Source organism: Xyrauchen texanus, chromosome 49 (genome assembly GCF_025860055.1).
Source record: "Xyrauchen texanus isolate HMW12.3.18 chromosome 49, RBS_HiC_50CHRs, whole genome shotgun sequence".
Lineage (NCBI taxonomy): Eukaryota > Metazoa > Chordata > Actinopteri > Cypriniformes > Catostomidae > Xyrauchen > Xyrauchen texanus.
This window is the reverse complement of record NC_068324.1, coordinates 7726243-7750809: the sequence shown is the minus strand read 5'-3', so window position 1 is coordinate 7750809 and position 24567 is coordinate 7726243. Positions and strand designations below refer to the sequence as shown.

The following is a 24567-nucleotide window of genomic DNA, read 5'->3' as shown; positions in this document are numbered from 1 at the left end:
TGGGACTTGATGCTCGGAGCATAAACCTCTCTCGCGCTCTGTCTCTCTCTCCTCCGATTTCGCTCTGACGCTTCAGTCTTCAAGCCGGAGCTCCAACAACCTGGAACTATACGCGCCAAACAGCACCAAGGAAACAGGGAAAGCCTGTACCATGCAGCCCGGAGAGGAGGCCAGCCTGGGACCGGTGATTTTTGACCCCTTTCTACATTAACGGAGTATTTGGAGACATTACTGCAACCTCATTTATCTGACATACCTTCACTCTCATCCACGCACTCGTGCGCGCTCTCGCATCACCACACGGATACCCGGACCGCTTTCTCTGCTATCGCAATTGAACATTCACCCCAAAAGGAGATAAAACACTGAGGGAAGCACCTGAAAACATGGATTTATTCTCCATCCCACCGCGCGTTTGCTGGTGGAGGGGCTTATTTCTCATGAGCATCTTCCAGAATTACATGAGCTCCATGCTGGACTGCCCGCCGACCTGCACTTGTTCCACCACGGACATCTTTTGCAATAAGTCTTACCAAGGGAATTTCTTTCCCCTCCTCGCGCTACAAGACACCATGAGCGACGGGAATAGCACCAACAGCCTCCCGGACCTGTTTGAGAACATCTCCACCATGTAAGTCAAGCGCACAAGTATCCGTCACATGTTGAGTCCATGTGTGCATTGAGATCAACTCTCAGCTCGCCCACTCACTCCAGCCTTTGTGTTAGAGTGTGGGATGATTACAAGCATTTTAATGATGGACATTTGCCCACCTGAAAATGACCATCAATTGGCCAAACTGTTTGCTATGGTCTTATTAGAGCTTTGCAATTAATTCTTCACCCAATATTGATTCTCCAATATCACAATCAGGTAAAACAGAGAAAGTGACTTATAATGTTCACTTTATATCTCCTATATAGGAAGTGAATACTTAACAATCCGCATTAAAAGAAAAGATCATTCTTCATTTTGACTTCGGCAGTGAAAATATATTCCGTTTATATTCTCTTGGGATTTTCTAATGTCGACATACATGGGAAACCAAATTAATCCCAATATCTGAGGTTAAATGCACCAATTCTTGGATTTTCCATCACAGAGAGGAGTCTTTATTAAGGCTGTTTGGTATTCATGACAGGAATCCCAAAAGGACTTTAGTCACATTTGCCTTCGGTTGTGAGCTATTCGTGAAAGATGCATTGTGCAACGTTTAAGAAAGGGGGAACTAATATTTGCATGAGTGTGAAGCCATGCCAGCCCACGTACCTGCGTGTAAGACTAGGATAAGGAAAGAGTGCACGGATAATTTAAAGTCAAAGCTTTTCTTTCCATTCTGTTCTAACCAAGGCTGACGTCCCAATGCATGTTTTTGATAAATCAGATGCCGGATAAGGCAGCTGTAAGGGAAAGAAGAAAGAAACATTATGCTGTAATGGGGATAAACTCATTTCAGGGTATGAAGATCTTTGTGATAGTCCCTGATGGGTTTTAGGATAAATAAGGGGAGCTGCGTAATGGCCCTCAACTGATCAGAGCGAATAAATAATAACGCCTGGAGCAAACACAACGTTAATGTTGTTTTCTTCGGAGGGGTAGGTATGCCAAATAATGACATTTTGAATGGAGAAAGCTATTCGTTTATGGAGATTAAAACATAAATCCTATCCTTTAAAAAATTTCCCGTCATTCTGCAAAAAAAAAAATAAATAAATAAATAATATATATATTTTTTTTACAAAATGTTCATTTGCACTACTTTGGGTCATCTTGTGGCCATATGCCATATCAATAATAGCCTATAAGACAACAAATGTATTGAAAGTGCAAATGTAAACAGATGTTTTTCCTCTCCTGTGAATAATTTCAGCGCTGGGAACACCAAGCACGTTTGGGGGAACAAAAAAAGCCAATTCTTGATTGAGTCTTTGTTGGGAATTGGCTAGGAGGGAATTCCGTGACAGCCTTATTTACTTTTTCATTGCGTTCTGTCAAGAAAGCTGCATAATAGTATGCATGAGCTCAACAGTTTTTTCCTGTCACTTTCTAAGGCCACTAGAGGGAATAGTGGCAACCTTTTCTAGCATCTTAAAAAGCTCAATAGTCAGGGAGCATACTTGTTTGTTGTGTAACTCTCCTATGTGCGCATGTCCTTTCGTCAACCAAGCTTTCAAATGCGTTGTTTGTTTTAAAGATTTATTTGTGAGGCGCTTCTACAATTGGAGGAGTGAGATCAGCACCCTCTAACGCTGGACAGCTCCTTTAACAGGAAAGTGGATCGTTCCATTCTCCAGCGTACAGTGTACTGTTTCAAAGGCAGTCAAAGCGGGGGAAAGAGGCCTACATTTTTAGTTGGCATTCCCTGACGAGTCATCAACCCACTTTTGTATTCACATGACCTTGACCAATTTACAAATGATGATGATGCTCTAGAAGCTTCTCTAGAAGCTTCATTGTTTCGAGAACAATCAGTGCCATAGAGGAAAATGTAAACTTTTCTAAAGTTCAGGGCTCAGTTATTGGCTTTTGCAATGCAGAGAACACAAGGACAGTCAATTATGTAATTTGAATTATTTGTGTATACAAATAATTCAAGTTATGCTTATTACTGACTGCAGCTTGTCCTTAATGTAAAGTAAGTTTAAGCTAAATGTAATTTTGCTGGTTAAGTGTGGCTTTGTAACAGGGGATTTTAACAGTATATAAACATAAATGAAGTGTCTATTTTTTTGTAATAGTCTATTACCTGCTTTAGGTTTACAGTATATATGACTTATGTGAAACAGTAATATTAGCACCAAATTTGTCAGGGTAGGCTATATTTTTAGTTTTGCATATTGTGTTTGCAATTTACAATTTACTGTTGGTTTGTCAGTTTTATATAATTAGTCTTAAATTTGTTGTGCATTGGAGTATTCGAGTATCCTTAGTCTAGCTCATTTGTTTTCATCAAGCATATCCATTACGCTGATTGTCTTTTTTGGTACTTTCAATAAAGCTACTTCTGTTTTAGCATGGACATTATTTTTATTTTACTAATGGAATGTCATAAAACATGGCCAGAATATGAAACTACATACCAGCATCTTACATCAGATCCCTCTTATGCTACACTGTAAAAAAGGTTTGTAATTTTAATTGGAATTAAATTAAAAATGCTTAACTTAAAGTTAAATGGTTAACTGATAGTCACTTTTCCATTTACGATGAAATGTTAGATTTTAACAAGACAACACGTGTACTTTTACAGTAGAATATTGGAATAAATATATTTTTAGAAGTGAAAGTTATGGTTTTCTTTATAGTTAACAGATAAAATTTAGAATAGCTTTAACAAGACAAAACATACTTACAGTACATACGGTAAGCAATTGTTAACATTACTGTGATAAACATAATTGGGCGTTCACCTCAAGTCCCTGCTTGACCCGTCACATTTGATTATAGTTTATTGCACTATTTTAGTGTTACATATGTTACCCTGATGGTGTTGGTATTTTTTATAGTGTGTACTGTATACACATATTTATTGGCCATTGCTCCTGCAAGGGAAATTCTCAATGAAACTGAAGTCATCATGTTGCATTTTGTTTTATCGCCTCAGTTATTGTCGCGTTTAACAGTACATTTAAAAGTTTAAAGCAGATGTTTGTAGTTCCAGGTTGTTGGAATATTCATATTATATAATTAAATTATATTTTAGGTTGTGAACTGTAAAATATACAGGCTCTGAAATGGCATGCCGTAATGCCTGAAACCATAACACCTGAAACCACGTTTTTTTAACCATAAATCTAACAGTTTTTTAGGACAAAATAATACTTATTCAGTAATCCAGTATGGGAAATAACTGTACATTTAGCACATGTCAAACTAACAGAAATTTATATTCAGATTACAATTTTGAGAAAGCATGCACAATAAAATCAATAAGGAAGTGCATAAATTACTATTTTGCCTTAGCATTTGTGGCTTTTGTTTATAGGAAATGTACAGTATGAGTATCCCCTTTTAATATACAAATAATTTTCAGAGCCACCAGGACTCTTTGCTCAGGCTAGTTTTTTTTTCACACATCAAAGAGATTTATTTGTAATTCTGCACTGTTAGTAATGGAACAGTACAATATAGGATATAGGATATAAGTCACGTACTACTGTTGACTGACCATTCAAACTACATTCATCCATTTTAACGGTATGTATAGACCAGCGTCTGAGATCATAATTTCATGTGTGATTAACAAAAAGAGTGGATTAGCAACAGTTTGAGATAGGCCTACTTGAAAATTACTCTTACATCTAAATGGCAGTACTTGCCAAGATCTCCACAGCTCAATTACACCAAAGCGTTTCACAAAGTGTTTTCAAAGTAAAGCACCCGTTTCAAATCAGCACCGATAAAAGCCATCGGGAATGGTACGTACCTGCTGATAGATGGAAAAGCCATGAAAAATAGGTCGCTCATTGAAGAACATTTTAATGGATATTCAGACCGCTTCTACGCTGATGATTTGCTCTTTGGCGTTCATAAGAAGGACAGCTTTTTTCTTTTTCTATTGCCTGCCTGCTTGATTGCTGCTTTCAGGTAATCAAACAATAGCTTCGGGGCACAAATGGATCCATAATTGCGCACCTTATGCAACGGTCAAACTTTCTCTGCTTCACAGGAACTGGGAGGGAGAGCTTGTTGCTGTAAACGAGGCAAAATGTTGACTAAATGTTTGCGAATAGTCGATTTCCAGTTTATGCCGGACTGGTTTCATAACACTACACGATCTGTGGCTCCTAAGGCATTCTTTTTGCTGGCAGGTGTGATTATGTGCAAGGCCAGCTAATTTCAGCATGTCTGTCTGGCCATGGTGGCTGGAAACCATGTAGAAGCTGTGCAGTCATCCATGTTGTGCTAGAAGAGGCTTAGAGAGGTGAAGAGGGTTATTATCTGCCCGGAATCAGAGTGCCGCATCTAAGGAAACGCAATCGGATCTCATTTGCATTAGTTTTATGTCTGATGTCCTGGTTGTTATACCCCAGTGGGAAAGGTCACTCAGATAGGGACACTATGGAAATGCTTGCGGTAGTGTTTGTGTAATGCAAGGAATATTTATTGGCTGTATTGAGACCTAATTTTTTTTCTTATGTACTTAATCAACATGTTCTTTTGGGGGTCTGGGAGAAACCAAGGCCCTTTTGAAGAAATGTTATGGGTTCATTATAAGATAAGTTCAATCAACAGCATTTTTGGCATAATGCTGGTTACAATAAATAACACATTTTCGACTTGCCCCTCATGTACTTAAAAAAATGAAAAACTGCAGTTACAGTAAGACACTTACAATGGAAGTGAATGGTGCCAGTCACTTAATGCAAAACACACTGTTTTAAAAGTATAGCCACAAGACGTAAACATTATATGTGATAACGTAATTTCAGTGTGATGAAACTGCTTAATAACTTTATCTTTGTAACTGTATTTCAATATCACAATTTTGTTGACATAGCAACAAAACTCCATAATACCGGTATTGGATAAAATGACACAAATAAGGTTAGTAAGCAGTTTTATCACACAAAATCATGTTAACATGTATAATGTTTGTCTGGTTGCTGTACTTTTGCATGTTTAAAAGTTTATGGACTGACCTTATTCAATTTAATTCAAAAACATATGATGTCCAAACCAAGACACCACAAGGTCGGTTTTATTTATTTATTTAGAGAAGCACACGTGCAATTTGACAATTTTGAAGCCTTAGGTGTTATCAAAAGAAAGGAATTGTCTGTGTTTTCAGAATTGGCCTGGTGCTTGTTCACATTCTCAATCTAAAAACTCAACAAGTGTTGCTGGCCTTATTGCTGAAGCCCTTGTGCGGCATTTTCTTTGACCTTGAAAACTTTAAAAGCTTTTTGTTTATCATTATGCTATGATATTGGCGATCTCAGCTCATGCATGAATGACCACATCATGTACATTATCATTTTCAATATTATATTAGGCACAGCACCCTTTTAACAGCCCACTAAAACAGACAAAAACCATCCAACACTTTCGCTAATGCGCAAATTATAGATTTGAAAAGGAGTATGTATGGGAGCACAGGACACGCTGACCTTCTACAGTCCGTAGTACTGTAATGAGTGGCATCTCATTATGACCCCTCATGTTCATAATGTGTCTGGAGGCTCTCTTTATGATAACCATAATGGCAAAAAAATCAATAAAAAACAGCCAACCCCAAAGACCATCACAGTGAGGAAGCAGATATGAATGTGTCAGATAGTCAGGGTCTCAGTATGCCATGTTACTCAGTATGTTGTCCCAATAACAAGGTTGCTTGTGTTTTCCATTTTACATGCTGTATTAGGTGATGCCTTCAGTCATAAATAATCCCGGAGTGTCATTGAAATGGGGCAGCATTTGCCGTGTGGTATTGATCCGATATTTTTTTCCGTGACATAGAAATGAGCAGTTTGTGTAATGTAGGTATGATGGAATGTGTCCAGAGGTGGACTTGTTTACAAAGTGGGAGATCTGGTCAATGGACTTGCATAGTAACTGACACCAATGAGCCCTCATACAAAATCATCCTTCGGTTTATGAATTAAAGTCCATGTACTGCATATGTCATATTTATTTGAAATAGTCCTTGATGGGTATTATGAACCCCTAGCAATTTAAAATATATATGTAGAAGGGGAAGGTAGCATAAAAAGGATATGTGCAACTTTGATATAGAAACCACAAGTATTTATTAAACACCCATAATCATAAGAAAACCAAAACAGAAAAAAACATGCATCATAATGAAAGGTAAGGAAGATTAACATAACACCAAACTTGACACAGCATAAACAAAACAAACAATTGGACAAATACCTTAATTGGATGAAAAGGATGAATTAAAGTAGAAACATTTGTTAACAATTAAACAAATGTTATACATAGTAATAAATAAAGGAGAGAACACTACAGAGAAAAGTACTTATTTGCTGGACTGGTTTAAGTATCTTCGGCCCACTTCTCAAGCTCTGCTTCAGTGTCTTTTGCACTTGTGTCAATCAGTGTAGCCCAGATGAGCAAACGAGACCTAGGAGAACACACACTCAGAAAGAAGAGAGAGAGAGAGAGAGAGAGAGAGAGAGCAAGAGTGTGAGACAGAAAAAACTCCACTCCACAGTCACAGACCGTAACAATGGGTTACAGGGTTTTTCCTATTTAAGATTTTAATGGAGAACAAAAATTACAGGAGCATTTAGTCCAAGAGTAAGCTTTAAGGGTTTAATAAAAGACCAGGCTTTAAGGGTTTAGACTTGGCTTTAATGTTTAGTCCAAGATAAGGCTGTATATGTTGGTCCAAGACTAGTCTTTAAGGGCTTAGTCCAAAACGTGTCTTGAAATGGTAGTCAACGACTTGGATTTAAATGTTTAGTCTAAGATTGGACTTTATATGTTGGTCTAAGATTTGGCTTAGAGTTTTAATGGAAAACAACCATTACAGTGGTTTTTTATTTTTTAGTTCAGGATTAAGCTTTGAGGGTTTAATAAATGACAAAGCTTTACAGCTTTAGACTTGGCCTTAAATATTTAGTCCAGGATTAGGCTGTAGATGTTGGTCCAAGACTTGTCTTTAAGGGCTTAGTCCAAGACTAGGCTTTAAATTGTAGTCTAAGACATGGATTTAAATGTTTAGTCCAGGATTAGGCTTTAAATGTTGGTCTAAGACTTGGCTTAGGTATTTAATGGAATACCACCATTACAGTGGTTTTTAAGTCCAGGATTAAGCTTTAAGGGTTTAATAAAAGACAAGGCTTTACAGGTTTAGACTTGGCCTTCAATGTTTAGTCCAGGATTAGATTGTAGATGTTGGTCCAAAACTAGTCTTTAAATGGTAGCTCAACAACATTTGCCCCCCCAGCCACAGTTGGGCCATTTGCCATGTAAAATCTCTCGTCGATTTCTCTTCCCAGTCCAGCCATGGATGCAGCACATAAAATAGTATGATATAATTGTCTATGTTATATTAAACAGTCTAGACAAAAACAATAAAGTTTATCAGTACATTCATAAGCCCATTCTAGATGTAACTTCATGGCTCCATGTGACACTAAATAACAGTAGGAAGTTGAGGCAAAATGATGGCCTCTGTTGCGTCGAAACAGTATGGAGTAAAAATATGTGCATGCCACCCCCCTTCCCTGCTGCTTCTACAAATAAGTTACACAGTGCTTCGTCAAACCCCACACTGTGAACACTTCTGTTTGTGTGTTATATGGGTAATCTTTCCCTAAATTTGGTTGAATGCACTCAGTTGTCGGAATGACAACCAGAAAGCTCAAGGTCACATGTAGGTTACTGAACATTTAATGGGGAGAGAGGAATGCAGTGTTATAGATTAGTAGAGATTTGGAAAAACTTGAAGTGTTTTATCACAATGACCATATGTTTTCTGTTTCTCCAGGTCATATAATTGGCCCTGCCAGCTTTATCTGTAACCTTCTGTGGAAAGGAAGTGAAAAGTTCTCATAGCTTCAGGAAGGCTTTTGGGGGATGTTTCGTTCCAAATTCATTTTTTTTAATTTATTTTGGGTTAGTTTAGTTTAGTTTTGTAAAGTATTTGTCACAGTTATTTTGGAACTGTATAAATATTTAAATGTAAGCTGATGCAACGCAACGCCTTGAAGCTGTTTCCAACAGACTCGTCGTCACAAAGGTTCTAAACCAATCATTTGTGTTGTTGGCAGTAGTAGTGCCCAAATGGACATGACGCAACGCTCGCGTCCAGTGTAGACAGGGTGTTAGTCCTGACATAGTCTTTTTCTAATGGCTTAGAATGTGGCTTATACAGTCAGAATTTTTTATCTAAACTATCTGCTATATAATAAATGTCACAGTGTGTTTCTGTCATGTTTCCAAGGACTCTTATTTTGAAGTGGATTTTGTCCTCTGTCTTCTGTTTCCCCCAGACTACATTTCTCATAATGCACTGCCCTCATCACTGCCAGCTGTTCCCCATTGTTCTCACCTGTTCTCCATTCCCTCATTAGCCCTTGTGTGTAGAAATACCCTCTAGTTTTGTTTCCTCTTTGTCAGTTCTTGTTTGTTGCTATTTGAGTTTGCGTTTGTTTGTTTGTTTGTTTGTTTGTTTGTTTGTTTGTTCCACTTTCATCATCTTCATTAAAAGCCTGCAATTTGATCCAGCTTCTCATCTCAGCAACTACTTGTTACAATAAAAGAAAAATATTTGACCTCTCGATTTTATGCTGTTACTCAGGGGCACTTGCAAAGGCCCTGGGGCCAATTATATCCAAGGGCCCCCCTCCACCCAAAAGATGTTGATTGGGGGTGGGGTGGTGGTGTTCATTCATCATGGTCAAACAGGAGGTTTGTTGTTCATGCCCAAAAGGGTTTTCAAGCAGGGCATCACCAAACTAGATTGAGCAGCCTTAAAGCCCAGGGAACCCCCGGGCAGTCAAGGGCCCCCTGGTAGTCAAGGCCCCATTCGCCCAGTCGGTAATCCATCACTGCTTGGGGGAATGATGATTTGTATTTTGTTTGATTAAGTTGGTTGTCTTGGAATAATTGAACTTCAACTGAACTTTTTAGAGGGGTTTTTTTTTTTAATGCATTAACTGGTGAGGGAAGGGCAGGTTTTTTTTTTTAGATGATACAACTCTTATCTGCCATAATGTCGTCATCCTGATAGAGAGGACTAGAAGTGTCCGTAAACCATGATGAAATATTGATCACTCTCTCCTTCCAACAAAATGCAATATCCCTTTACCTCCTTGGCTTTTTGCAAAATGTAAAAATGAATTCAGTCTTTTTTTAACTAGCAAAATTTTGAATGGATAATTTATGTACCTTAGTAAGGCAATTTTTATCCAATGCCAATGATGAAAGTTAATGAACACAAGCACATCTCACCAATTCTCCTAATTTAATAGTACATTATTGATTGGGACAAAAGTAATGGAATAATGGTAATATTCCTATCTAGAATATTCTTTGCCACAGACTGCACATAATACAAGGGAGTGGGCTTCAATCATGGACATGCTGGAGGTAATTTCGCCGGCTGCTGTTTTAGATTTCCTTCGTTTTAATTCTCTCTCTTTCTTGCTCTTTCCCAATCTCGCTCTCATTTTTTTCCATCCCTCCTGCTTGCTGCTGATCTTTTATTTATTGCATGGCTAATGAAGCTCCTGATAGACTGTAGAACAGAGTGGATGATCCTGAGCAGTTCATTTCTTGGTTAGCTGGCAGATTGTAGATGAGGGGCGTCCACAGGTAGGCAGTAGCGTCCTCTTCAACGAAATGCCATGCAGTTTTTATGCTTGCCTAAGTTAGTTTATTTTTGCACTTTTGAAAAGGACTTTCATACCAGACCTGGATACATTTTCTCTTTTGGGCATTTAGTTTCATAGACAAAGAATATAAGACACAAATCTAAGCTAGATTTAGAATGGACTTTTTCAAACACGAGGGATAGGCATTATTGTTTCTCAGGCACCATTCACTTTCATTGCAACCTTTTTTCCATACACTGAAAGCGAATAGTGTCTAAGGCTAAAATTCTGCTTAAAATCTCTTTTTGTGTTCTATGGAAGAGAAAAGGCATATAGGTTTGGAACAGCATGGCAGTGAGAAAATGATGAGAGAGTTTTAATTTTGGGGTGAACTATCCCTTTAAGCAACACTTAAAAATGTATGAATGTCTTTGCATCGCAGTATACAGTATAACAAAATATCAAAGCATGTAGTTTTTATGTTAAAGAAATACAAGCACAAAAAACTTAAAAAAAAAAAAAAAAACATATCACAATAAGAAGTTAGGTTAGGTTTTATTTATATGTATTCTTGATATATTAAAGATATATTGTTGAAAATGAAGACAAAAACAAATGATAATTTTTGGTAAATTGTCTTTTGACCTGTTTCAGTGATGTCACTTTTTCCTAGATGCAGCCATATTTGTGACCATCAGCGGGAGGAAACAATGAAGTTGAATGGAAAAACACTCGTAAACAACCCCCCCCCCCCCTCCCCTTTTTTATGCTTTTGATCCATACCAAGTCCCAGGAAAGGTGTGTACAGGACTGAGGTCTGCATAAATACTGCCAAATTTGACTTTTGTGGATGTTTAAATATATTTTATCCATGATTCTTCTCTGAACGCTGGAGAGTCTGATGTGTGACCTTTGAGTACACATGCACACTGCTACATCACCGGAAAAATCTCTTATTCAGATTATTATTTTCTGGTCAGATTTAAAAGGAAAAAAAAGCTTTTATCGCATCCCACAGTGTCTAGCACACTGAGGATATATGGAATTCTGGTCCCAAACATGGTGTGATCATACAGTGACGTCACATGGAAAAGGTCAATATTTAAAGTGATGACAAGCTACACTTGTGGTTATTCTGCTAGGACACCTGTTAAACCTGAGGGGAACTTCATACATCCACTAAAAATCACCTTGACACCAGTTTGTTAAAAGTTGTTAAAATGATGGATATAGAGATATAGAGATAAGTCGATGCAGGGCATACAATTGAAACATGTTGATTTTGACTGACGTTCTAAAGCCAAGGAGTCCTAAGAGGAGGTTATAAACACAAGGAGTTCTGAAATACCAGAGGTCCAAGACTTATTGCTATTCACAGGGAGTCAAGACAGAAAACAAGAGTTGGCATCACGAATTGGACTGATCATCTTAGAAATCACCTTTGCCAGGTGGATGCAGGTTGGGTTTAGCAGGGTATTGCTGTTCCCTCGTGTTTTTTGTTGTTGGTTTTTTTGGGACTGTTTAGGATTCTGGGGGAGCTTTTTAGTGATAAGAGGCTAAGTGGGATTGTGCTCCTGTAAACGGTCCTGCTCGACCTGCTCAAAGCGGGATTTGATCCTGAGTTTCCAGCATAGGAGGCGGGCACGCTAACAAGGAAGCTAAAGGCTACAGCTTCTAGCACCAGTCGCTAGTGTGCCTCTTGAGACTAGGGGAGTGAGGTTTACACACACTGCACAGCACATACCAGCTGGCTACCGTTACACTCCCTATCTCTGGTGTTTCTCTGTCTAATCCAACTCCAAGAGAGCAGAGTCATTATAAGGTCATTGTGATGGTGTCTTGTATGTAATCCAAGTCCTAAAACACCAGTAGAAATATCATACCAAACTTGTTATCTGGCTTATTCTTAGATTTAATAAGATGCTTGCCACAGATGTTAATCCTTACTTAGCCCCTCAAATGACAGGGCAGATATAGTTTCTTTCTGAAATAGTTTTGTGTGCCCTCACAATAAATATACCATGGTTTTACTATAGTAACAAAGTTTTTAACCATGATATTCATAGTGAAACCATAGTAATAATACAGTTAAACTAAAACAATGGTAATATAGATCATACATTTGTAGTTACTATGGTTTTACTACAACTACCATTGTTTAACCATGGTATTTGTAGAAAAACATAGTGTATAGTATATTTACAACTGCCAGAATTCATCACCAATTATATGTAAAAATTGTATAACGGAACGCTAGATGTAATGGGTTAAACATGCCTGCATTTATTCACCAATAATATGTAGGATGTTATATGTAAAATAGTTTGGGAATCTTGGCCGCATTTGACCACCATTATATGAAGGATAAATGACAAATGATCAGATTAGAAATCTCAATAAAGAAATTATCCAGCATTAAATATGTAATACAACAGGCTCATTGTATCTACTCACAATTTTTATGTGAGGAATTATACCTCAAGAAGGGAATTATGATTAATTCGGGGAATATTGTACCGCAAGACATTAAATCTAACCAACATTTGATATTTTGAAACCCCCCAAACCCTAAGTTTAAGCAATAGTAATAGTGATGTTTGACTCATGTTGGCTTACATTGCATATACATGTGTACAAGAGAATTTATTATGCCTAGCATTTACGTTACACTGCAGTTGATCAAACGTCTTAAGTGTAAGTTCATAGTCATGGCCATTATCTTGTCCTCAGTATGATTTATATGGCCACTTTTCCGGTCATATTTGTATTGGAGACCTTGGTTGTTGTCCTGCTGTTGAAAATATGTTACCAAGCTGTTTTCTTTGATAATGAAAAAGTTTTCAAGCTGTCTAACAGGTGCTCTGACCTGGCCATCTCATTTATGAGAATCATTTTGGGCGAGTGTTTAAGGGTGGCCAAGAGCCAAAATCTACTGGCCTAATTACCAGCTGCCGCTGAAGATTTTTAATTTCCTAAAACTGCAAAGGAGAGAAGCATTTCTGAAACCATCTTTTAATGGCAAATCTGTCTTTTCCATCTGTCATTTGGAGGCTTTCTTGATTGCCTTACAACAGTGGGTTGACCACAGATTTGGAGAAAAAGCAGCACGATAACATTCCTTATAGTTCACCCAAAAATGAAAATTCTGTCACCTGATTCCAGATCAGTGCTCCCACTATTGTTTAATTGGTAAATCCTGGCCCAGACTGCAGGAAGGCCTCACAGAGGGTGTGGGCAGTGTTCCTCCTCCACCGTGAGAGGAGTTTTAATGAGAGCGGAGCCGATGCATGTCCTGTGCATTCATAAATAGCTCCTGCACCCCCGTCAAACTCCCTTCATCCTCCATCCACCGGCCCACGGTGGTGATATCAACATCTAGCAAACACAGTAAGACAGTAACATCAAAACGCAAAGAGAACAACCGATTTCTTTACTGCCTGGTGCATATTCTCAGTCTGACACTTAACACAATTAACCTATTAACGCTTAAAGCTAAAGTATACGGTACTATGGGAGGATGCAGTAACACATTGAGGATGTGTCAAAACTACCAGTGAAAAGTTTGGACACACTTTACGAAACTGATGTTTTTCATGATCTTAACAACCTTTTGGTCTAAAGGAGTTTGTTGAAGTGCTTGAAATGAGCTTTGCTCCTTTAATTCAAAGTTACTATGAAAGGTAACTGTGAAGTTTGATTTTCCAACTTAACTCTTGAAAATTAGGTAATTGGCATTGCATCTGTGAGATGATCTTGAAAAAGGATGTGCAAAGCTTTTCACCTGTGATTGGCTGACAACTGATTGATGTGGTCTTGGGAGTTTTTTGTTATTAAGATGAGATTTAGTAATAGACATTTTGGTTTTGATACAGACATCTGATCAGAGTTTGTTTTTGTACTTGGGAGCAGTTTTGTAAGGGTCATTGATTTTATTCTTTTATTCCTTGCTTTGTATTCTTTTAAGTGCATCAGAGACTTTTCTGCCTGGCCTAGCTTTCATTAAGCTAAAACACATACAAGTAGAGAGAGGGAAAAGGGAGGGCTGCTTTACATGTAAGTCTTTTTTTCTCTTCAGGTCTTATATTATAAGCATGGGTTGCAGGGCGGCTCATTTTAAAACGCTTGTGTATTTTTTCTGTAGGGCACAAATTGCCTAGGCAGGTCATGCCTTTAAGTAAAAACGTACAATTATACGATTGTAATTCGCCATAATTAAAGCTCGAAAATGTATATGAGCACATAACAGCAACAATGGATATTTAGTTCACGTACATTCATCACTAATTCATGGACATATCTGGTTTTAATTAATTTATAATTGCTTTGGAAACTTAGAGAGCTCACCACTGTTACTTTTTTCCCTAAATAATGTCACCCAGTGGGATGTTTTAGGTTGGTAATTGGAATTTGATTTAAGTGACTTTTTAAATATTTCAAGCCTAAAGAATAAAAAGTAACTGAACATTTAATACCCTGATAGGTCTGAGCAATTAAGAGGAGTGTTAAATTTGATTTGGCAATATTGGCAGGGAGTGAAAAGTATACTAATAACTATGGAAATAGGTTCAGTTTATCTTCCCTGACCACTGAATGTGCGGATGTGCTTGAAACATTCAGTGCGGTGGTATATCAGAGCTTCTATCATTTCCCATGGGAATGCAGGACCATTTAGACATTACATTTGCTTAGAAAACGCTATCTCTCTCTCTCTCTCTCTTAAAGGCACCACCGCGCTCTTAAAGGCAGCGAAAGGGGCAGGGGCTTGCACCCCTGTAGCCCCCATTTTGTGCTCGTCAGTGAAACCCAGAATATTCTTTAATGCATAGGTAATATTAACTAACAATGAATGGTATTTTTTAACAGAATTTATTAATCTAGGTTCATGTTAATTTATAAAAATACAGCTATTTGTTCATGTTTGTTCATAATGCATATGCATTAACTCCTTTGTTTCATGTCAGCTCTTGATTGAGTAGATTGGTTGATTTAGTTTTTTCTGAATGCTTAAACCTGGTGTCTCTGTTTGCATGTAGGAATGGTGAAATGTATAGCCTTTGCTGACAGAGTGTCTTTCTTCAAAGCTTTAATTGCAGGTCTGTTGAGTGTGAGAGAATGCAAGAATGAGAGATGAGAGATTTTCACATTCATTTCTCCAGAGATCATGAGTTTAGGGATTGAGGATGTCTCCTCTCTTAATTCTCTTTGTTGAAAGACACACCACCTCCCTCATCTTGTTAAAAATACCCCTTGGAATGAGCCAAGTCCTTAGATCATGTCTTTAAGTCCAACCCCATATCTTTATAACCCACAGCATAATTGAATCCTTTAAATAAGAAAGTCAGCCAGAATCCTCCATTCTCTGTTTTCCATCAGTAGTTTCCCAGCGTTGGGGAGTAACTGTCTAAAAATAGCGACACTTCTAACTTTTTATTTAATTTAGTACATTTCTAATGAAATGTTTGTTTACATTACTGGGTTTAATTTTAATTAATGCATAATTTATTGAGTTATTATTGAATGGGACTTTTATGATATTGGAAGTTCACACAGCTGTGTGCATCCATCACTGCTGCAGCTTCAAGCTCTTCAAACTTGTGAAACACTTTCTTCGGGCTGCACAGTGAATAAAGAATAGATTTGTCAATGCAATGCCTTCATTTAATACCAAGACAAGCAGATATTTCAAGATTGAAATTGCAGCTCCAACTTAAGGCAGCATGTTGAGTTATTTTGTGGCTCTAATGATAACGCAGGATTTTCTTTGTCACGATGCTAGTAATTTTCAAGATGATTCTGTAAATATGGGCTCTTTTGACAATAGTTTTTATATGTACATTTTTAAATCAGTGCAGCAATATATCAGTGCGCATTGTCCTGCATGAGCAGTAATTACGCATCTACCCCATGGCCTCGCAGATTTACTGGAAACTATTGCAGTTACTTTGGGCTGATTATTGCAGGGAAAACTCCTTAACAAGTGGATTAAACTGCCTACTGTATAAATCCATGTAAACAATTAAGTTTAGTGTAAATCCCTTTTGCTCTTCCATTCTTAACTGGAGCACGAACAGCCAGCATTTTTGCACATGTAAGAGTGTTATGCCCTACAAAGGCTGCATATTCTGCATTTAGGGAGCGGTTGTACGGCTGTACAGAACTAATGATCTAAATTCTTTCGACACTGAAAACTGTAACTACACTGAACTAAGCATCAACGCAGGATTTTAAAAGCTATGAAATAGCAAAAGTAGGCATTGATATAGCATGATCTTGCTTTGGTTTATATTTCAGCATTATATATAATGGCCCTGTGGGATATTGTTTTTACTGTAATAATTACTAGAAAGTTTTTCAAACCTTGCTTCTTATTGTCAAATTCATCCAGATCTGACAAGAGCCCTTAAAGTGTTAGTTCACCCAAGAATTCTCTCATCATTTACTCACCCATATGCTATCCCAGATGTGTATGACTTCCTTTCTTCTGCAGAACACAAATTATGATATTTATAAGAATATTTCAGCTCTTTTAGGTCCATAAAGCTAAAGAAAAACACAGCATAAGTCAGCATAAAAGTAATCCAAATAAGCTACGTCCATTCTGTCATTTGTTAAAGTAACGAGTTACTCACTACTAGAGTACTCTTTTAATTTGACACTTTCTTACTTTTCCTCAAGTAATTATTTATGTACGTACTTTAACTTCTACTTGAGTAATCTTTTTATTTTATTTGTATTAATTGTACTTTTACTTGAGTACAGTTTCATATGTTCATATGTATCATTGGATTCTAGTGAATCAATTTATTTGGACAGTTCAGGCACAGATTCTTTATTTATTTTTCAAAAACTTTTATATGCTTATACAATTTTTATAGCGGAATATTTAGATTTGTGATGATATTCATGTGTTTTTGAGTCATTGTTATACTGTAAATAATTGTGTTTTCTATTTGGCTAGTTGTATTTAGTCTGAATTTATCCCTTCAAATTTGAAGCTGCCTCCTTAATTGAGATTGCTCCTTTTTAAAACCACCGTTGTTTTTGTTCCAGAAAAATTACAAATCATTTTGCTATATATTTAAAAAGATATAGCCACCTTAAGAATCTACAAGGCCTTTCAATTCTTTATTTTAGTAGCCTGTAGTGTACAGTAGCAAACAAACTATTTTTAAAAGCATTATGCCTGGCAAGCAACATTTTCAGAGTAGCTTCCCTAACACTGACTGGTGAAGGGGTCTGATGCAGAACCCTAGTGTTCTCCCTTCTCTCTCTGTCTTTTCCTTTTTGAATTAGTTAAGAAGATGGAGAGAGAGCAGTTCCTTATGTAGTACTGCAGGGAGATGGTCAGGTGCAGAGCAGGTTGTGATGGTTTCACAGCTACCTTCGGAATAATTGAAGAGCGTGGGCTTGTGTTCATGAGTGTGTGTACAGAGAAATGCATACTCTGTGGCCTTAGTGATAGCTATGCACAGTGGTACATTTCAAAAGATGCTCTGTGTCCAAAGGTATGTCCAATGTAGACTGAATGTATGTTCTGTATGTGTGTGTAAGCACCCTGGTGAGTCAAATAGTACCCCCCATGCCCCCTCCCTTGGGTTCCTTTGTGCAAGAGGTAGGCAGACCCTCTGTTGCATTATTCATAAGTTGTGAGTTATTTCTGGCTATAGTGCTATTGACAGGGCATGGTGCTCTACCTTGTCACATTTGTAGAGAAGAATGAAGCTCAGGTTAGTGAGACTGTGGTCCAAAAAGCCACTCTTGAATCCGGCTTGCCTTCTATTTAAAATTTAGTAAACCATACTTACTCATACTGTCATACAAATCAAAAACACAGTAAATACACTCCAAAAAAAAAAAAAGCAAAATGGCAAAAATGGCTTAAGGTTTTTTGATTGTCCAGCCAAATGGATTTTAACTCTGTTTTCTCTGTTAAGTGTTTACATTTTGGTGACAATGTCACATGGACCTTTGGGTAGTAGCAGTGGTGCACAGATCTGGAAATTTGAGGCCGATAAGATCACCAATTGTTTAAACAATTAGATTGGCCGATACCGATCCGATCACCAATCATACACTTTTATATACTGCAGTTTATGCCCTACACTTTAAAATTACATTCAATTTACATTAATTGTGCAATGATTACTATTATTTGAATTGAAATTCACAAATGCTCAATTATTTGCTGATAACTCGCTCTCAAGTGGCCGTTTTGAAATTTGCACCAGTGTAAGCTCCGCAGAAGGCATCATAGAGGGCACATAGGGGGAACTGGTGACCCCCTATCTGAAACATGAAAAATTGGACACCCAATGATCTCATGGACTTTATGTTCATGTACTAACGAAGGTCCGAAACAGCTTGATCACAAAATTCACTATTTTGAATAGGCTTTAGACTTTCTTTTGTAATAAACAGCATTGTTTTGTGTCAGTTGGGTGAGATTGGTTATTTTGGAATAAAGATGACTTCTGCCAGTAGCTGAAACTGGAACTACAATTGCAGGGGTGTAAAGTAACAAATTACAAATAATTACGTTACTGTAATGAACAAATATTTCCCAAGAATGTAACTTTTTTAAGTAGTTTAAAATTTTTATATTTTTGCTTTTACTTGAGCACATTTTAAGTGCTGTAAATTAACTTTTACTACGCTATTTCCCACCGTCATTGTATGGACCAAAAGAGCTGAGATATTCTTCTAAAAATCGTAATTTGTGTTATGCATATCCACATATTCTGGAGGGCATGAGGGTGAGTAAATGAATTTTAATTTTTAGGGTGAATTATTCCTTTTTAAGTGTGATGTAGCCCCTGTACCAAACAACTTTTCCCATGCCTGCTCTAACTCCTCTATTGTGCAGGACATGATGTGCCAAGTGATCCTGCTTATTTAGCTTTTCTTTGCATTCCTGAACATGAGAGAACATGTTTTATGCACAACAATAATGCTCTGTCGGCATTAAGGGGAATTTAGACCCTACACATAAACTAATTTAATGTAATTTTTTTATACATTACAATTTAAAATGGTGATCAGTGTACTGAAAATAACTTTTTAATCTTTTAATTTCTGTTATCATGTCTCCCATGTATTTTTGGGAATTTTGGAAAGTTGGCATACAGTGTTCATTATAATGGGCCATAGATTTTGCAACTCAGTACTCAATACTCACTACTCATGAGTACTTCTAAATAAGCTACTCTTTTACTCTTACTTGAGTAGTTTTTAGGACAGCTACTTTTACTCTACTCACACTACATTGTTTGGGAAGTAACAGCACTTCTACTTGAGTAAGATTTTTCAGTACTCTTTCCACCCCTGTACAATTGTACTCAGTTTCAGCTTTATGCTGGATTCAGTCTTTGACATCACACACAGTTGGCCATACAAGACAAATTGATCTCAGCTAGATGTGACACTTGGCTAAACACACACCACGTCCAGCTTGATAAACTTGCTAAAGTAAAACAGAAAAGCCCAAATCCAGTACACTCTTAGAAGGAAAGGTTCCATATAGAACTCCAAAGGGTTCTATTGCACCCTTCATATTTGGAACCCCTAAAAGTTTCTATATAGAACCATTTTAAGGGTTCTTTGAGCCAGGTAAAAAGGTGCTTTATAGGACCTTTTAGGGGTTCCTAAAATGGAATCGTAACATTTAGTTTTTATATTTCGATTTGGTTTTATTACCAGAATAACATTTATGGATATGTAAATTATATAGTTCATATACTGTAGATACTATGTCACTAAGAAAGTAAAATAACCATATCAAACACATTTAAGTATTATTCAGTAAGCATCTTTAGTAGTTTGCATTAACAAAAACATAAGCAATAAATAACACAATTCATAATGCAATAGTTATAAACATTATAAATCTACAGGTTTCTAATGATAAGCTAAAAGTCTAAATAGTAGCAATATTATTTATATAAAAATCATAAACATGGAATCATGGAACAATAACCATAAGTTAAAATTATAACTATAAGAAACATTCATAAATAAGTACAAAACTATGTCAAAATAAATAATTAAAAACAAATGACCTATGAAAATCTGTTACAGAATACAGAATCATTTTGTTGCCACTAGGGGGTCTTTCTACAGCATTGTTATAATGAAATGCACTGAGTGAGGTCTTTTGGATATTACAAATTAAACAAAATTTCACTTCACTTCAGCCATATCCATGTCATCAGTTTGATGCTGACTCTCTGCACTGAAGGGTCTTGAGGATGGATGTGCTGAATCCTGAAAGCAAGAGAAAAATTATTAGACGTGCTGTCAGTATGTATAGTAATTTACAAACAGAAAAAATATGTATCTCTCTAAATTACATATTAAAACTTACATGAAAAGGTGTTGTGAGTGTTGTGATGTATCTGTATGAAGATGGTCAAAACAGTAATGCTGCACTCCAGAGACACTGCAAACAGAAATTAACATCATCAAAACCTTGATGCAATGTAATGTAATGAGAACTAATTGGAAAAGATATACCTTTTATGAGTTTGTCATTTTTCGAAGTCAAATGTCATCTGTGACTTAAACTTCTAATGGCTTTGATAATGTTGGTGATCAGAACTTCAGAAGGGCTCTTGAGTTAGGTGAAAGTCTTTACTAAAACCAATTCTCAATTAATATGACATCTTCAATAAAAAAGATCCATAATTATCACATTTTTACAAATTACAATAAAACTACAAACATCAAATACTACAAATTTTTTTTTGACAAAATTGAAACATTTACTTCACTTCCTTTCTTTGACATAAGACATTTGATAGTCTCTTGGATAGAGCTTGATTACTCTCTTTATATCTGTGCAGTTGGCTTAAAGGGATAGTTCACCCAAAAATGTAAATTCTCTAATCTTTTACTCCCATCCCAGATGTGAATGACTTTCTTTCTTCTGCTGAACATAAATTATGATTTTTAGAAGAATAATTCAGCTCAGTAGGTCCATACAATGCAAGCGAATGGCTGCCAAAATGTTGATACAATATGATAGGTGTAGGTGAGAAACAGATCAATATTTAAGTCCTTTTTGGCTCAAAATTCTTCAAAGAATATGAATCACCAAAATCACAAGAAGAAGTATGTGAAAGTGATCTGTTTCTCACCCACACTAAACTTCTGAAGGTACTGATTTAACCACTGGAGTCTTATGGATTACTTTTATGCTGACTTATGTGGTTTGTGGAACTTATAAATGTTGGCACCATACACAAGCACTATATGGAACAAAAGAACTGAAATATTCTTCCAAATATCTTTGTTTGAGTTCAACAGATGAAAGAAAGTCATACACCTCTGGGATGGCATGAGGGTGAACTATCCCTTTAATTCAATGCTCTGATGTGCTCCTGCACCTTGTTTAATTTTTTCCCATGCTTTCTAGGTGCAAAGAAAAGTTAATTATAGCATAACCTTTAATCAGGATAACTAGTCTATCCACAAAAGAGATTTTAGTGCTTCAAGTGGAAAATTACCTCCTGGTGGAGAATAGTGCAGGACTGGATGAAACTTCTGTGTCCTTGCTGAAATAAATGTGTAAATGTGTAAATAGGATGCTCGCGCATTTTGATCACTCACGCGAGCTGCGCGCCTGGGCGGCTCCTTTGCGCTATGTAGAGGGAAAAAACAGTGCTACACACTGTTTGCTGTTTATAATGAACACAATTTGATCCATCTGTTGTTAAATTATTAGTCAAGAATAGACTGGACCATAGACTGTATATTGATACTTACATAAACAGTCATCTTAATGAGAAAGTACATTGGATCTGATTATCCTTTTTTAAATCAAACCCAAAGCTGAAGAAGTAAATTGTAATTTATTTATTTTTTTTGCAGAATGAAACGCAAATGCAAAAGTAATGTAGCGTAGTGTTTAAAGCTTTTTATAAATAAAACTTTTAATAATGTTAATTATACATACACATAGATACTCACATTAAGCAATTGTCAGCATTTTTGTGCAAAAAGGGATCTTTTTTGTAAATAGATCCTTTTTGGCATAAAGAGTTCTTTGGAGCTGAGTAAAGTACCCTAGGGTTCTATATAGAACACTAAAGAACCTTTTTTTCTAAAAGTGTACACAGTTTGGTCTAAATGCAAACATTCTCATTGAGTGGTTCTCTGTTTCACAGTCTGACAGCTTTTGTCTCGAACCCTTAAATGGCTCAATCGTCCAGTGATCCCAAATCCTCACTCCGCTCGTTTTATCTTTTGTTTAGTTGCATCCTCAAACTGGGTTTTTTGGGCAGCATCATTCCCCCATGTTTACAGAGTCTCAAGAGAATGTCGTCAGCTTGGCTTAATCTAGTTTACAGAGCTGGAAACCCTGTCATTTCCCAAACCCTCTCTCCAAACAGCCCCACCTGAGACCAACAATGAGAAGATTATTAGGAAAAAAACGAAAGATGATGCCCACTTAGAAAGAACAAAGAAAGGGGTGTAGTGCAGATTTGGCAACCTCAAAGAAAACAATGAGAAACAAAACAATCCTGGACAACATAACATGAGAATAATATAGAGATATTAGAAATATATAGCAGAGAACAGACAGCATTGCTTTGCAAGTGTTTAATAAATAAGACCATATTCAGTCATAAGCATTTAATTTTCCATTGGATAACAAGCCCTAGACATGTTCTATCCACAATCATTTCATTCCCATATGTAGATCAATTAGTTATGCTAATCATAATATGAACAGACAATATTGGTATATACATACAATATAGCTCTATTCAGGATAATTACATTTGTTGTGACTTTTTCATAGACCTGCGTGTTGATAAAATATTGCAAATGTGAAACATGATGTCTGTGACAGTCCTAAGGATGCATTATTGCTCCTGTCCTAATCTGAAATAACACACTGTAATGTATGGAATTTATGTGCTACCTTAAGATCCACATAATAGACGATTTAGTGCACATGCCATAAAGCAATAAGAGGGCAGATTGAGTTTATGAAATGCAATTTTTCATTCTGCATTCTAGAGCTGTGAGTGGAAAATAATGACTCTCTCTGCAATGTATGCAGTCTCTCTGCAGTGGCCACTAACAAGTGTGTGGAGGGTGATTGCATTGCCAGGGTTGTGTGTATGTGTATTTGTGTGCAAAGGAAGCAGTCAATGTTTTGATCCTCGTTCAATGTAATGTAAATATCCACTGCTGAAAGTAAAGCAGTTGATCACACAACAGGAAGCAGCCAGTTTAGTTTAGAGTGTTTGTAGCTTAGAGAACTAAGTCAAATGAATCAATAGTTATACCTTTGATATCAAATGTAGCAAACAGACATCGGCCACCGTCTGTTTGCTGACTGTCTGATGCTTTCTCTATCTGAAAAGGTCTAATCTGTTTGGCTGACTTTAGGCAGTTTATGGGAGCAGGGGGCACACGTTTTTTTTTGTGTGTGTCAGCCCTAGTATTTGGGTTGTCCTGTATTCAGATGGTGAAGCATCCCGTATTGATGTGGCAAAATGCTCAAGGTGGAGACGTAGAACTCCATAACACTCAAGGTGGACACTTGTCCCATATGGAAGTGCTCGAAATGCATCTGGTATTCACATGAAAAGTTGGCAACCCTACTGCTTGGAAGCAAAGTTGTGTTTACAAAGTACAGTGTCAGGTTGACACGAGTGCTGTTGAATGAAATAATCACTGAATCACCTAAATTTGCTATTCTAAACTGGATGCATACTGTACTGTACGATTGTTACAGCCGTTTCTAATTGCGGCTTGTCAGATTGTACAAGGATCCCATTTAGAGGATTCTCAAGGATTATGTCAGTAGATAATTTCAGTAGATAATTTTGCTAGTAGATCATTTTAATTATGTCAGTGATCCCAGCAGAAATGATGTGCTAAAACTTCATCAGATGCCAATTCATCATAAAGGCAAATAATCGGCTGTCGGTGAACATGTTAAACTAAGCTATCAAAGACTGCCAATATTCATAATTCCCAAAGTTTGTCTCAATGGCAAAATCATGGCCAAAATCATACAGTGTGAACCTGGCTTTTGTGGCAAATGTGCATACATTCTGATTACATGTATTTTTCCAGTGATTTCTGTATAAATGTTTGTAGACTGCTGCAGCACTTTTTTGACACTGGTCTCTGCCCTAAATGACATTTAAAAACAAAGCAAACTGTGGTTGGTCGCTTTATATTGATCAAGCGGTCTCTTCCCTTCTAAGTATGTGGTTGTAGGCCAGAATAGGCTGCAATGTTGACCAGGCCATATGCTGTTTCGACAGT

General features: G+C 36.9%; 1 protein-coding gene across 1 annotated transcript in view; it reads left to right on the top strand.

The window, feature by feature from the left end:
• Positions 1–262: 262 nt before the first annotated feature.
• The window catches only part of LOC127640471 (NT-3 growth factor receptor-like), a 245771-nt gene continuing 221466 nt past the window's right edge, over positions 263–24567 (top strand). Inside the window, exon 1 of the mRNA XM_052123066.1 lies at positions 263–631. Within this exon, the coding sequence (XP_051979026.1) occupies positions 387–631 (245 nt within the window). The 5' untranslated portion in view covers positions 263–386. The remainder of the gene's footprint in view (positions 632–24567) is intronic.